Genomic DNA, 14,759 nt, shown 5'->3' on the forward strand with positions numbered 1-14,759 from the left:
AGAGGGAAGAAAAGGAAAGGAAAGAGATTCTCCTCCCTGTTGCCAATAAAACTGCTGCGAAAAATCGGAGAGGAAGAAAAGAAATGTGTTTCGCAGACGGGCGGGGAGATGTTAATTTCGCTTCTCTTTCGGGGGCGGAATAATGCTGAGAAAGGTTGAAACACACTGACGTGTTTTATTGGCATTTCGCTTTCGAAAGCGGCAGCGGAAAATAAACACACTCGGGTCACTTATTTCCGAGACGGGTTGCGGCTTCTATTTGACAGCAGCGATCTAAAAAAAGATCAAACGATTGAAGAGATTTACCTCCAAGTTCAATTAATTTAAAATATTTTAAATCCAACCTTTTCGAAAGTTGTTGGAAATTTTGAGAAAGACACAAATTAGATCTCATACTTGTCAAAGTCCAATCAAGACTGTACAGCATAGAGGATTAAATTTCTTAAGTCTCTTTCTTTATAATGGAATCAAATATTAAATATAAGCATACATTGAAAATTTATCAAGTTTCAATAATTAAAATTCAAGTTCAAATCAAATTAAATTATTTGATATTTTTTTAAGAGGTTTTTTCCGTGGATTTACTGAAACTGTGCGAGAAACACAAGGTGTTGTTAGCGATTGTCTCGTTGCCAACCTGACAAAAAAAGCAAAGGTCACCCAAATTTGATAAAATTTGGTATGGGGTTCCCTTAGGTATGTTAACTAAGAGACTCAAAGGATTTTGGAAAATTCTCAAATTTGCCTAATTTACAGGGTTCGAAATTTTCAAATTTTGAATTAGTGCTGAAAAACAGTGATTTTGCTAAGAAAACATTACTGCGTGAAGCTAAATACATGACAATTGATTTGGTAGTAGATATGATTTTTCCGAGTCAGGTCAGAAGGATCTCGGATGCATTTTCCGGAAAATTGGCCATTTTCAAAAGGTGTTCACGTTTTGGTCAATTTCTCAACTTCTATGGGAGCTAAAAACAAAACTTTAAGTGATTCTGAAAGCTGATTAAATTTCCTATCTTTCTGGTGTGAACATTAACTTTCCAACACAAGCTGCTTTTCCGGAAAATTGAAGTAAAAAAATAACTTATTTATTCACAGGAAGTATGCAACCCGCAACAGAAAGGCTAAATAGCCAAAATGTAGCTTGGTTCTTTGGAGAGACAACCCTAAAATTTCAAAACTTTTCCTCTACCCGTTTTTCCGCAATCTCTGATTTTTCCGACCCCTTTTGAGAAAACCAAAACTTTTCCGGAAAGGCATGTGCGATACATCATTCGATTGGGCACATCAAGCAGATGCTAAAAATAAATTTTTATCAAAATCGGATCATTTTCCAATTTTCAGGGCAGTTTGAATTTTAAAATTTTTTTAATTCATGAAAATTGCCCTAAAGATTGGAAAAATGATCCGATTTTCATAAAAATTTATTTATCGCATCTGCTTGTTATTTTTTTTTTTGCGGTGTATATTGACATTATGACTGTATAACGAATGGAGAATAAATAAATAAACAAATTGATGTGCCCAATCGAATGATGTATCGCACATGCCTTTCCGGAAAAGTTTTGGTTTTCTCAAAAGGGGTCGGAAAAACCAGCGATTGCGGAAAAACGGGTAGAGGAAAAGTTTTGAAATTTTAGGGTTGTCTCTCCAAAGAACCAAGCTACATTTTGGCTATTTAGCCTTTCTGTTGCGGGTTGCATACTTCCTGTGAAAAAAATAAGTTATTTTTTTACTTCAATTTGCCGGAAAAGCAGCTTGTGTTGGAAAGTTAATGTTCACAGCAAAAAGATAGGAAATTTAATCAGCTTTCAGAATCACTTAAAGTTTTTGTTTTTAGCTCCCATAGAAGTTGAGAAATTGACCAAAACGTGAACACCTTTTGAAAATGGCCAATTTTCCGGAAAATAACAAGTATGGAAAAATTACGTTGTTTTACTGTTCAAGATCTACCCCTCCAGTAATTTTCTTATTTTATTCTCGACGCGGTAATTTTTTTGGCCAATTTTGTAAATAAATAGAAAGTATATGAACGGTAAAAATTAGAAATAATTATAATTTTGATAAACCTTTTCCTAGAAAATATATTGGATTTTCTAATATACTAAAGTTTTCATTGTGCCAGTCAAAAACAAGGAGGTCGAAAACTTGTGAAGTTGAGCTTTCAGAATCCGCGGAGAAAATGAAAATTGGCCCATCCGTTTGCTTGTGGCGAGCTTATGAAAAGTATTTATTTGTTAGCTGATGATTAGAAAATTTCACAAATTAATTGTGTAAAATAATGAGCATATTCTCCATACCAAATTTTATCAAATTTGGGTGACTTTTTCTTTTTTTGTCAGGTTGGCAACGAGACAATCGCTAACAAACCCTTAATTCTCTCTGTTAAGAAACTCAGAACGAAGATAAATTAAGCGAGTTAAGTTAATGATTATTATGAATTGTGGAAAAAATGGAGAGATGGCACTCCTGAGGAGCCGGCGCTCCTGAGGAGCCGGCGCTCCTGAGGAGCCGGCGCTCCTGAGGAGCCGGCGCTCCTGAGGAGCCGGCGCTCCTGAGGAGCCGGCGCTCCTGAGGAGCCGGCGCTCCTGAGGAGCCGGCGCTCCTGAGGAGCCGGCGCTCCTGAGGAGCCGGCGCTCCTGCGGAGCCGGCGCTCCTGAGGAGCCGGCGCTCCTGAGGAGCCGGCGCTCCTGAGGAGCCGGCGCTCCTGCGGAGCCGGCGCTCCTGCGGAGCCGGCGCTCCTGCGGAGCCGGCGCTCCTGCGGAGCCGGCGCTCCTGAGGAGCCGGCGCTCCTGAGGAGCCGGCGCTCCTGAGGAGCCGGCGCTCCTGAGGAGCCGGCGCTCCTGAGGAGCCGGCGCTCCTGAGGAGCCGGCGCTCCTGAGGAGCCGGCGCTCCTGCGGAGTTGGCGCTCCTGTAAGAGCTGGCGCTCCTGTGAGAGAATTAATAATTTCTGCCGATATATTCTTACTCGATTTTTTATTTTAAGTCGATTAGAAACCAATTCTAAAGGATAAAATGTAAAGAAACAAAGTTATAAGCGAGAACAAAAAATCAATTTCCCTACGTTTGCTGCTGCATACCGACACCGGAGGGTTGGCAATAAAATATTTAATTCCTGGGTGTAATGTAATTAGATGTGATTTTTAAGAAAAAAATTACTTAAAAAATATTCATAGTCCCCTGATAATCGCTAACAACTCTATATTTTTGAGTCACAAAAAATCAAAATTTCAATTAAAACTCGGAAAATTAGGGTAAACAGAGCAACATAACTGGTCTGGATCGCGATTTCGCCCAATTCCAGGGCTCATCAGCAGACCTGAATGTTTCGACTGCACCTCCGCACTCACGAACTATTATTATTTTCAATCTCACGATCAATCTTCTGCGGCAGCTGTGTAGAGTGAGGGTAGGAGAGCGAAGGGTGCATTTTTATAGCCCGGCCCTTCCTTATCGCTACCTGAGAGGCGCGTTATACTCTCTACTTCCCCCACCCTGCATCTGCACCTCCACACTCTCAAACCGCGACTGCAAATCCACGGAAAAAACCTCTTAAAAAATTAACCCCTGAAACTGCTATACACTTTTACAACACAAACAAAACACTACTCTAAACTAATTTGAACAGAAAAAACACACGCACACTAACAATTATCTGAGAATTAAATTATTTGATTTGACTAAAATTAAAAAAAAAACCTACAGAATTAAACAATATAAAACTTTTAGATTATGTAACTTGTAACAATTTAAATATAACAATTTGTTAGTTGAAATAAAAGGGGAAAAATTATATCTGTCTCTACATTTTTGCCAAATTTTGGTAAATAAAATTATAAGCATAATATAATATCATTTATTATTTAAATTTATAACATTAAAAAATGTGTTTTAACTGAAGCAGCCACTATTAATGTTGTTGAAAGAAAAACTTCAAGAGTTTAACTAAAAAAATGCTTTTATTGTCTCTAAAGAATCTCTAGATTAAAAGAAACAATGTGGTGTAAAAAAGTTACAACCCACGAAAACATCTCGCTCCTTGTACTTTTGCGTGTTTGAGTAAAACTTCTTATTCCGTGCTCGCCGCAAATTAACCATTCGCGGTGCGTTGCTGCAAGCAAGTCGTTAAAAGTGGGCAATTTAGCGCCGGTCTAATTGCACAAAGCCAGCAACACCTGCTAAATTTTTGGAGACGAGAACAAATTGCAAAACGTCGGCGGAATTAATTTTGAGCGGCATCCGGGGCTTGTAAATTCTAATCCTTCTTCTTGGCCTAGGAGACACGCATGAAATTGTACACCCTTCCCAGCGGGGCTCTTCGTCATCCCTGGCGTCGGGGGGAAGTGACGCAAATCAGGGTCACATTTTACAGGCTTTGACGCCAACTTAAAATTCTTTGATGAATTCCAAATGATCCAGATTATAAGAGTTGCAATATTGTGTATTGATTTTTAAAGCGGTTTAAAGAATGAAAATTATTTCTTTTCGCGCCATCGCTTCTTTCAAATAAACGTTCACTTCTCAAAATTAAAAGTTATGAAGGCAGAAATACCACCTGCTTTCGACCTTCAGACCTTAATTTAGCACCCTGTAAAGAAGCGATGAGACACAAAAGAAGTTGATTTTATACTTGAATCATTAATATAACTTAAAAAGCTGAATAATTTCAAATCCATATCGCAGCATTTGAAGTTTTTGCCAAAACCCCGTAGAAGAATCTCCTTGTAACTTTTCCACTCAGCGATGAGTTGGCAAACAATGACAGATACTTGATATCGCAAGTCATGTTTATTTTATCATGCGCGTCTGTGGCTGAAAAGCCCGCAGGCCGTCTTCTCTTGTATATATTTGCCGAGAGACAGAAGAGACTTGGAATTAAATTCTTCCCGGCATATAATCCTGTTAGGTTGCGAATTCCGTCTGTATCTCATTTGCCACAATCCAATCAAAGCAAATACACCGCACTGCGAATAATCGAACCGATTCCGATCCATGCGTCAGGTTATGGCACGATTCGGTCTGCATTTCAAAGGGACTCGCCCCATTGCAGCAGGGATTAGCAAACAGTTGATCAAGACCCAACCAGAGGTTCGGTTCTCTTGAATTAATTTGAATAACTAAATCTGCATGTAGTGAATTGTTGATTGTACTGTATCAAACAACACGATTTCCTATAAAATCCTCTGCAAAAACGTGCCGCAGAAGAGCTTAAATTTATGAACCTCTTGATTATATAACTGGATAATAATGCGTTCTTTTTCACTTAGTTTATTAAAAAATTATTTATTAGAATTTGGATCAGACCGAAGAAAAATGAGAATTTTCAATTAAAATTTTGTTACAGGCAAAATGACATAATGTATTAGTAGAAATCAAATTTCATAAGTAGCTTTTATTTCAAATGAAAATTGTATAGCAATGGACATAACAAATATCACAATCTCAACAGAAAGTCATTTCATTAATGTAGTAGCTTTTGAATTCCTGAAAATTTAATATTCAAATAGAAAAACGGCCTTCAGCCATGTTTTCCTAGTGAAGCAGAAACGGCGAAACTTTGTAGAGGTTTTGTTGAATAAAATAACTCTCTCTCCGCTATATTTCTAATCAAACAAATGGAAATACCAATATTTGACAATATTCATTGCTTTGTGAATACGCCAAGAGCAATAGAAAAAACAGAATCATCAACATGCGAACGTTTCCTTCCTGGAAAATATCATTGATATCCGTACATATTAAGAATAAATATTTGGCATTCTCAAGTAAATCAATCTATTCCATTTAAATACTATTTGCTGAAACTTTTCTTGTCTCGAATGTTTTTTCATCATCTCTTGTTACCTTAATTTTGATATGGGTTTGACCTGCAGGTTCATTTCATTTGTGCCTTTTTAATTTCAATAATTTTTTTACAAGATTTCATTCAATCTCATGTCAGACAATGAAGCAAAAAAAAAGTAATTTCTTGTAAATTATTCTCATGTTTGGCTTATGTTTATATACAAAACTAATATTCATCTTAAAAATTAAATTATTGTGTGTTCTGTTAAAGCAATTAGTCCCTGGTCAGGTCTGAAAATGGTCCCTGCAGAGGTGCAACTTTCAATAATCCCCTTTGAGAGGCGAAACGACCGAGAGCGCAACATAATTAGATTGCCCGAAACAAAACAAGTCTTGGGGCGAGCGGAGAGCAGAAGGCAATTAAGGGTTTAAAAACAGCTCGGCGGGGTCAGAGTGCGGGGCATTAGGGGTGCGATTAACCCTGTGAGTGCAGTGTTGGCGAGAGAAATGAAAGCGGCGGCGGCGGCGAAATTGGCCGGCACTTTTGACGTCTGCATTTGCCGGCCGGCGCGTCTAATGGTCTGAGCGTCCAGCCGAAAGGACGTGCCCGGCTTTTTGAGCGGCCATTAGCCGCAGATACAAATGAAAATGTCGCCATCTGCATTCTAATTAAGTTGCTTTTCTTCCTCGCCCGGACGGTGGACAAATCAATGCTGCCAGTTTTCCGCCCGGCTCACGTTTTCATCTCGCTTCCTTTTTTTTTTTACTTTTGCTGCCGAGACCGCCGAGGCAATCTGTATTCGACCCGTGTTATTTGATTATTGTTATTGTGTTTGTTTCAGATTTTCCAGATGGTGATCCGGTAATCTCGTTGGAGCGGCAGACCTACCCCGTCGGCGAGATACTCAAGGCGAACTGCACTTCCTACAGAAATCACCCGTCTGTCAATATTACCTGGGCCATCAACGGACTGCCCGTGAGTCTCTCAATTCTCCCCCAATCGGGCCTCGTTTTTTTTTTACTCTTTTGATGGTAAAGAAAGTCAAACTCCGAAAATTTACCAACAGAAATTTTATTTCATTCTTCTCCGCACTGAAAATTAATTTTAATAGGAAGAGATACAGTAGCAAATGATTTAATTTCAATTACACTGAATAAACAGAAAACAGTTGCAAGCCATACAAAATTTAATTAATGTTTGAAAAATAATGTAAAAAAGTTAATGAATTTTACTATAATTAATATCCAATGATCTTTTTTTGAAAAAAGAAATTCAGAAACTGAGCTAAAAACCAATGCTTGGAAAACAAATTGAAATTACAAATTTAAACTTTTAATTCAAAATCCTAATTATTAGGAATTCTGTTTACAAAAAAATAGTGATCCTAAGTCGTGTTCATTGTGTTGCCGCTTGTCTTGAATTCTAAGTTGATTAATTTTTTTCAAAACAGAATTCCTAATTTGTTTAAAAAAAATTAAGATAACTGAAATATTAAAAGTTGAAATTTCAAGTCATTTTCCGAGCATTGTTTGTCACGCTCAGGTTCTGAATCCACCTTAAATTTCTTTTGGAAAATTAGAACGGAAACTGGATTCACGTAGAAACGCAAATAACAACTCGAGATGAAATATTAAAAAAAAGGAACACACAAAAGTTTCCACAATCCTTTTTATTTTAGTTATCAAAAGTAAATCACAATTTATTTAATTAAAAATATTGATTATTATAAAATTTAATAATATTTAATTAAAAATGCCTAATTTGAAACGAAATAATATCATTACATTTATTTATGATTAAAAATATGAGTTAAGTGGATTTAACTCAATCAAAAGTAACTCTCGTGCTTTAAAAACACAATTTAATAAGATAAAATAAAGTAAATTATGTAATTAATATAAAAACAAAAAGACAGATGGGCTCGGCCGGGATTTGAACCCGGGACCTCTCGCACCCTAAGCGAGAATCATACCCCTAGACCACCGAGCCGCGATATCTGAGCGCTTTTCCTCGAGGCTGCAGAATCCGCTGAATCGGCCTAATTCGTGACGTCACCGGTGCACAGTTAGGTACGCGCGCCTTTCACTCGCTCACGTGACACCGCGCGCTGCTTCTGATAAAATAATATTGTTATTTATCGTAATTCGATATTCTGCTTATTTTTTTTCTCATTGATCTGATACGAGAGTCTCTTGTTATCACAAACAACAGCCGGATCCAATGCCAACGCTTCACAAATAGCAGGTCAAACACTTGCGTCTTATCTTTCCTTTCAAGAAGCGAAAACAATATTCGGTGCAAAGCAGATACAAAAAAAAATATATATATTTGATTCAAATTCCTAATTCAAACTTAGAAACAAATTTTAAAATAAATTATAAAATTGGAAAAAATTTATCAATTAAATTTTTTAGTAACAAAAGAAAAAAAATAGTTAGTTGTATTTTTTTTTCTGGATGAAACAAAGTTTTTAGTGACTTGAAATTTTTTATTTATGAATGTGAAAGTTATAAAATAAAAAAATTGCACCCCATCCGGTTGTTAAATTTTGCATATTACATTGAGAAAAGCAAATAAGCAATTTCGCAATCTGACATTCAATCAATTAGCTAATGCAAGTCAACTTTTAGCGCAAACATAATTAACATTTCCAAAACTTTGCGTGATATTCAAATAAGACAAGGAAATTGACAGAATACAAAATGAGCTAATTAATTGCAAAATTCCCAAACAAAAACTCTGAGACTGTTGCAGAACAAGTTTGTTTTCCACTTTGTACACAAACACAGGCAGTTCCACGAATTTTTCCGTCCGATGAGCATTTTTAAATGAGAAAAAAGGAAAAATTCACGGTGGGCTGGTTCGTGGGACGCGCGCCTCAAAGGCCTTGGGCACAATCAAAAATTCTGATTTTATTGACTCTCTGTGTCGGTGCAGAGCCAGCAAGACAAATAAAGTAGCTCGTCGGTTGGCAAATAATTCGCGTGTTTATTTGTTTATCCGCAGATCGAATAAGCTTTTTGATTGGCTGGCCCAAAGAAGGCGAAATTCCTGCTCTTCGTAATTGGCCTTTCGAGTCTTTCAACAGTCGCTGCTTTTTGCTCATTCCGGTCCGAACGCAAATTATAAATGGCCCCCGGGTGCTGTTTACAAATGACCCTCGCCAACAGCAGATTCTCCCTCCGAGTAACTGAATTTAGAGCGGTTATGCAACACGCTCGCGCCGGCTGCCGCGCCGGTTGCATAAAACGCCCGCGTCCTTTCCCTATCCCGCTGCGAATACAAATGAGCAGTGCCAAGAGAGATGCACACGTTTTTCATCCGAGATTTTTTCAATCGTCTTCTCCTTCCGAGGGCATGAATGGGCGTTTTCCCCCCATCGATTTTGCAATAAATGGCAGAAAAAAGCATGATCAGGCTGTTCGCTTGAGGGGTTTCTGCTGCGACACCAAAGTTATTGGCGGGAGTAAAAAAATAGTGACAAATAAAAGTGTACAAAACAAAGGTCGTACATTCTCTTTATTTTTCCTTCTGTATCAAGTTTAACGAGGTAAACGTGATAAGCAACAATCTTGTTTTATAAAAACTATTATTCCTGTTGAAATATAAAGAGATAGTTTTGAATTATCTTTGGAAATAATTATTGTTTTTGTTCCTTCACTTTGCTACTGTTGGTTTAATTTCAAATAAAATCCCTCAAAATTATTCCAAAATATAATAATCAAAAATTTTATATCACATCAATATCCGATTTGAAGTTGGTCAGAAATATTAATTTTTTAAGCACCGTCTTTAAGGAAAATAATTTAAAATAATTTTCTTCGTCCAGAACTATTCCAATTTGTTAAAATTTTGACTAACTAGAATTCTGTCCATTTTAAAATTAATGGAATACTTTTCTAATAAATTTACCAGAAATTTTTTTGAATTAATTTTATTTTAAGATAAAACACACTGAACTGGAAATTATTTTGAATCCAACAGAAACCACTTTACACGATTTTAAATCGATATCCCAAATCCCTGCGGTCGCTCTTTGTTCGTTTGGGCGCCGAGTACTGGCGCCTCTGCGGCTAAACTTTGATTTATGGACTCGGTTGCTCATTCATTACACGCTTTTGGGTCCATAAATAAAGCAGCTCGTTTTTTAATATGCATTGCCATTCATCATTCGCTTATTAAATATCTGTCATTTTCAGGTGAAAGGCAAATACGTGAAAACCCTGCCGCGTGTGCTGGAAGATGGAAACCTGACGACCACAACTGAAACACTCAAGGTGAAAACCTAGTTTTAAAGAAGAACACACAAAAATTATCAATAAATTTATAAGAACAAATTGTCAGAGATTCATCTGCAATTTAGTTACAATTAATTTAAATTTATAAACAAATTTTTGTTTAATTCAAAAAAATTAATAATATAATTTTAACAATTTAAATAAATTATGCTTCAAATAAACAAAATTTGCTCCCAATTGAGAGCTTTTACAATAATTGAAGTAATTTAGCTTTTTTTCAAATAAATTTTTAAATTTAATTCCTCACACTTTTGTTTTTGTTGAACTTTTAATAATTAACTTTGAACGAGCCAAAAATTGTTTATGAAATAAATAAATGTATATAGAAGGTTCATTGCAGAAAAAGTGCGTTACATACTTTTTAGTGAAAAGTTTCTATTCCTTATTTCTCATCAGGCACAGGAAATGAGCGTCTGAGAGCTTCTTCTCCTCATATCTTTGAGAATTGCGTTTCTGATTTGCAGGCGGCCGTTTTGCCCGAGTCGTTTCGCAACGGAAAGATGAAGCTCGAGTGCACAGCCACCATGTACAACGTGTACAACCGCACGACAAAGGCCATCATCGAGGAGGAAAACCCGCGGGCCGCCCTTGTGCTCAGCACCACGCACGACTCGGCTTCCTCCACAGGTGAGCGATCGCATTGTTTTCCGATTCGATTCCAATGCACCCCTCGGGCTCTTCCAACCAAAACTCATTCATTTTCCGAACACTCTTAAAAAGGAAAATTGGTTTTTCTGTTAACATTTTCATAGAAAATGTGATGAAATCTTCGTATCACAATTTTACAATAAAGTTTTATAACTAAAAAAATAAACTAACACGAATTACTTTTAAGTTAATGACAGATCAAGACTGAAAATTTATGCTTTCTACTTTGCTTAAAATTTTCACTACTTTTCCTTTTAAATAATATGCTTACAAATCTCTCCAAGCGTTAATTTGTTTTAATAATGCTTTGAACTTATGATATGGTGGGGCCCCAATGGTGTATTGGAACGCGCTTGAAGTTTTAATTAACAACTTCCTTAAAAAAAGGAAATTTAGAATTTCATCAAATAATTTTTTTTTAATTTTAGGCTGTTGACATTTATTTTCGAATTTTTTTACTTTTCTGATCTTATGAAATCCTTGAAACGCGAAGATCAAAAATGCACTCGCCGTGAAAAAATCCGGGGGCTACTGTTTTTTTTATTCAATTGAACCGCCTTATTTTTTTTATTTTGGTGGGCGTATGTTATGGCGAATAAGGTCATTGAAATAAATTAATTTTTTTCTAAATTATCTCAAGTAAAATAATTGATACATGCATATTTTAAAAAAGAATAGAAGTGAGCGTTTCCGAGTGAATTTGAAGGGCGATTGGACGATTTTGGACTAGGCAGAACCTGTGTATTATTTTTATATATGTTTGAGAGGGTGCCCAGGGGGGTCCACACACAAATTTTCAGACCTCTAAAAAGGGGCGTTACCCAAAATTTCGGGACTTGAAAAATGGGCAAAAATTATTTTGGATTTGCTATAACTTTGGAACGGATAAAGTTATATTGACGTTCTCAACTGTTCCTGACGTAACTTTTTACGCTGAACAACTTTGCTGTTGACACCAAAGTTGTATTGTTAAGGGAAATGTCACTTTCAGGTGACCTCTGACCAAAATGTCAAATTTTGACAGGGAACGCCCCCTTCGATTTTTTTCCAGGTATAGGAAAAAATGTAGCCCATGAAATTTTACATCACATAAGTCAAAATTAGAACAAGGTTATTTTTTGTTTTCGAGTAATTAATCGTTGAATAAGAAAAAACGCGTCCGAGGATCGTCGAAAATTTAGAGGTAAATTAAAGAATTAACAGAAACATAACTAAATCAAGTCAGCAACGTTCCATTGTATCAGAAATATTCAAGTAAATCAAAAGCAACATACAGGACACGATTTTTGACAGTTTCCTTCGTTTTTTGAAATAACCTCAAAATTTTCGACCCTCCTCGGACGCGTTTTTTCTTATTCAACGATTAATTACTCGAAAACAAAAAATAACCTTGTTCTAATTTTGACTTATGTGATGTAAAATTTCATGGGCTACATTTTTTCCTATACCTGGAAAAAAATCGAAGGGGGCGTTCCCTGTCAAAATTTGACATTTTAGTCAGAGGTCACCTGAAAGTGACATTTCCCTTAACAATACAACTTTGGTGTCAACAGCAAAGTTGTTCAGCGTAAAAAGTTACGTCAGGAACAGTTGAGAACGTCAATATAACTTTATCCGTTCCAAAGTTATAGCAAATCCAAAATAATTTTTGCCCATTTTTCAAGTCCCGAAATTTTGGGTAACGCCCCTTTTTAGAGGTCTGAAAATTTGTGTGTGGACACCCCTGGGCACCCTCTCAAACATATATAAAAATCATACACAGGTTCTGCCTAGTCCAAAATCGTCCAATCGCCCTTCAAATTCACTCGGAAACGCTCAAGTATATTTAGAGGATGCTTCATTTGAGATTCTCACTCGGGCCCAGCCAATGAAGTGTCGCCAGTGAGGAGGGAATGAAAAATAAATGTATAAAAAAATTCCCATAGAGTTTTTATTTTTTGCGTAATGCTTTTGTTGTTTGTTATTCACTCGAAATAAACAATAGAGAGCTGCCAATTCGGCACCATCGCATATTGGGTGTGGACAAAGGGCCAATTTACCACGAGTGCGCGAGAAAAACAATTACCCAGCACTCGGAAAATAATCACGCGCGCCACTCTTTTTTTTCCGAGCGGCCGACAAAATAAATGGCGGCGAGTGTGTTTGCGTGGCCGCATTGTTTGCCATTAATTAACCGCGCACAGGGGGTCATTCGATTGGCCGCGCGGCCTGTCTTCCTGACTTTGACGGCCCGAAATATGAGAATCCTTTTGTGCGCGCGATCGACGTGATTGATTTTGGCGCGAATCAAACACGAGAATCTCTTTTCCATTGTTAATCAAGGGGGCGACAAAAGAGCCATCGATTGGTCGCCGCCGCCATTGTTCTCGCCGAATAATTCACACAGTGTTGTTTTCGCCCTTTTTCTCGCACCCTCGCTCACATTTGAGAGGGTGACCCTTGGCAGTCTGAAAAGAATTTCAAACATTTTCAATAGATTTTAGTCAAGAATATTATTTTTGAAAAAAAAAATATGAACAGAGATTTGTTCATTTTCGAGCTAATTGTATAAGTGCAAAAATTATGTAATGAGACATTTAATACCCCCAAATAAACATTTAATTTAAAAAGGTCAAATGAATTATATTGAAACTGGAATTTTCGATTAAATTAAAAAAGCTATTAATTAAATACTAAAATAAAACCAGAGTACTATTATTTCTTTCAAGTTTGAGGCTGAATTTTATTAATTTAAATAAAAGTAATTTATAATTTTCAAATATTCAATGTATTTTGATTACCGCGGAGATTGTTGGATTTTAATATTAATTTGAATTTTATTTTCGGTGTGATTGTGGCGACCCTTTTTGAGTTGAATCGGGCCAGCGCCTTCGAATGTACACTTGTTAACAACATTATGGCGTTCGTTTGGCGCTCGGCCCATTAGTTTTCTTTCGCGCGTTGGCCGCTCCCCAAAAACTGCTCACGCATTTGGTAATGAATGGAGCGCGAAAAAAGCCATTGGAAAAGTTGGCCGCTCGTATTTTTTACTTAATTTGTGTATAGTGGAATATTTATTGGCTCTCGCCGCGCCGGCAAAAAGCAGTTCGCTCCGTCATTGTCGCCAATTTAAAAAAGTGCCGCTAAAAAGCAGCTAACTTGGGCCGCAATTTATGAATGAGTGGCGACAGTGATGGCGCCACTAACACTTTGTTACTAAAATGAATTTATAGTTTTTCGCACCCTCGGCTCGAACATTTACCCAATTTTGCTCTGAAATTAATTTGCGAACTCGCGTGGAATTTCTCATTTCGAGATTAATTTCCGGCCGCGCTGAAAATGTGCTTTGTTTTTTGGAATAAAAGCGCAGGCTTTTGATTAAACGGTCCTGCAAGAGAGAAACGGGGTTATTATTACATCGAGAGGCGCCTTAGGTGTTTATTTCATGTTGGCTACAAAATTTGTTATTATGAAATGCAAATTTCTATTCCTAAAGGTCAAATTTCAGCAATGTGTATTTTGCTGAAAAGAATCCGTAGAACCATTTCAAACTGAAGAGAAATGTTTTAATTAATTATACAAAATAATTATGAAGAAATTATTTTATCTCTTTTCATTAAATTTTTTGAACCTAGTTGTTCTCAGTCGTTCTTTTTAAAATGATCAAAAAAATCATTGTCATGAAAACAAGCTGAAAAAAGTGTGTTAATTTAATTTTAATATTTCTCGTTAGGTTAATTTATTTTTGTTAAATAAAAAAAGAAATCATCTATGGAATTTCATTAATTATTATTCAACAAAATTGTCTTATTTTGATTTTTGTTGTAAATGAATGTACTTTTTTATCAAATGTTTGATAAATTAAAAAAGAAATTGCATCGCATTGAAACACATTGAAACTTGCTGCAAAAAGGTGAAAATGTTGCCAAATATTTGTGCAAATTTCTGCTCACATGTTAATTTCGCCTTCTCAAATTTCATTCCGCGTACCTCTTAAAACGAAATTAAATTTGCGAGTGCCGACGCCGACAGTCAGGAGCTCGCTCTAG

The 14,759-nt window shown here is 36.6% G+C and overlaps 1 protein-coding gene and 1 non-coding gene across 2 annotated transcripts in view; one reads left to right on the forward strand and one right to left on the reverse strand.

The window, feature by feature from the left end:
* LOC132196516 (uncharacterized) overlaps nucleotides 1-14,759 on the forward strand; it is a 105,330-nt gene that overhangs the window by 88,624 nt on the left and 1,947 nt on the right. The window contains exons 4-6 of the mRNA XM_059619232.1: nucleotides 6,627-6,760; nucleotides 9,985-10,062; nucleotides 10,548-10,710. Of these exons, the coding sequence (XP_059475215.1) occupies nucleotides 6,627-6,760; nucleotides 9,985-10,062; nucleotides 10,548-10,710 (375 nt within the window). The remainder of the gene's footprint in view (nucleotides 1-6,626; nucleotides 6,761-9,984; nucleotides 10,063-10,547; nucleotides 10,711-14,759) is intronic.
* Nucleotides 7,703-7,774, reverse strand: Trnap-agg (transfer RNA proline (anticodon AGG)). The gene has a single exon. It is a non-coding gene; the product is annotated as a tRNA-Pro (tRNA).

Source organism: Neocloeon triangulifer, unplaced genomic scaffold, assembly GCF_031216515.1.
Source record: "Neocloeon triangulifer isolate White Clay Creek 2 clone unplaced genomic scaffold, ASM3121651v1 ptg000012l, whole genome shotgun sequence".
In the NCBI taxonomy this organism is placed as follows: Eukaryota; Metazoa; Arthropoda; class Insecta; order Ephemeroptera; family Baetidae; genus Neocloeon; species Neocloeon triangulifer.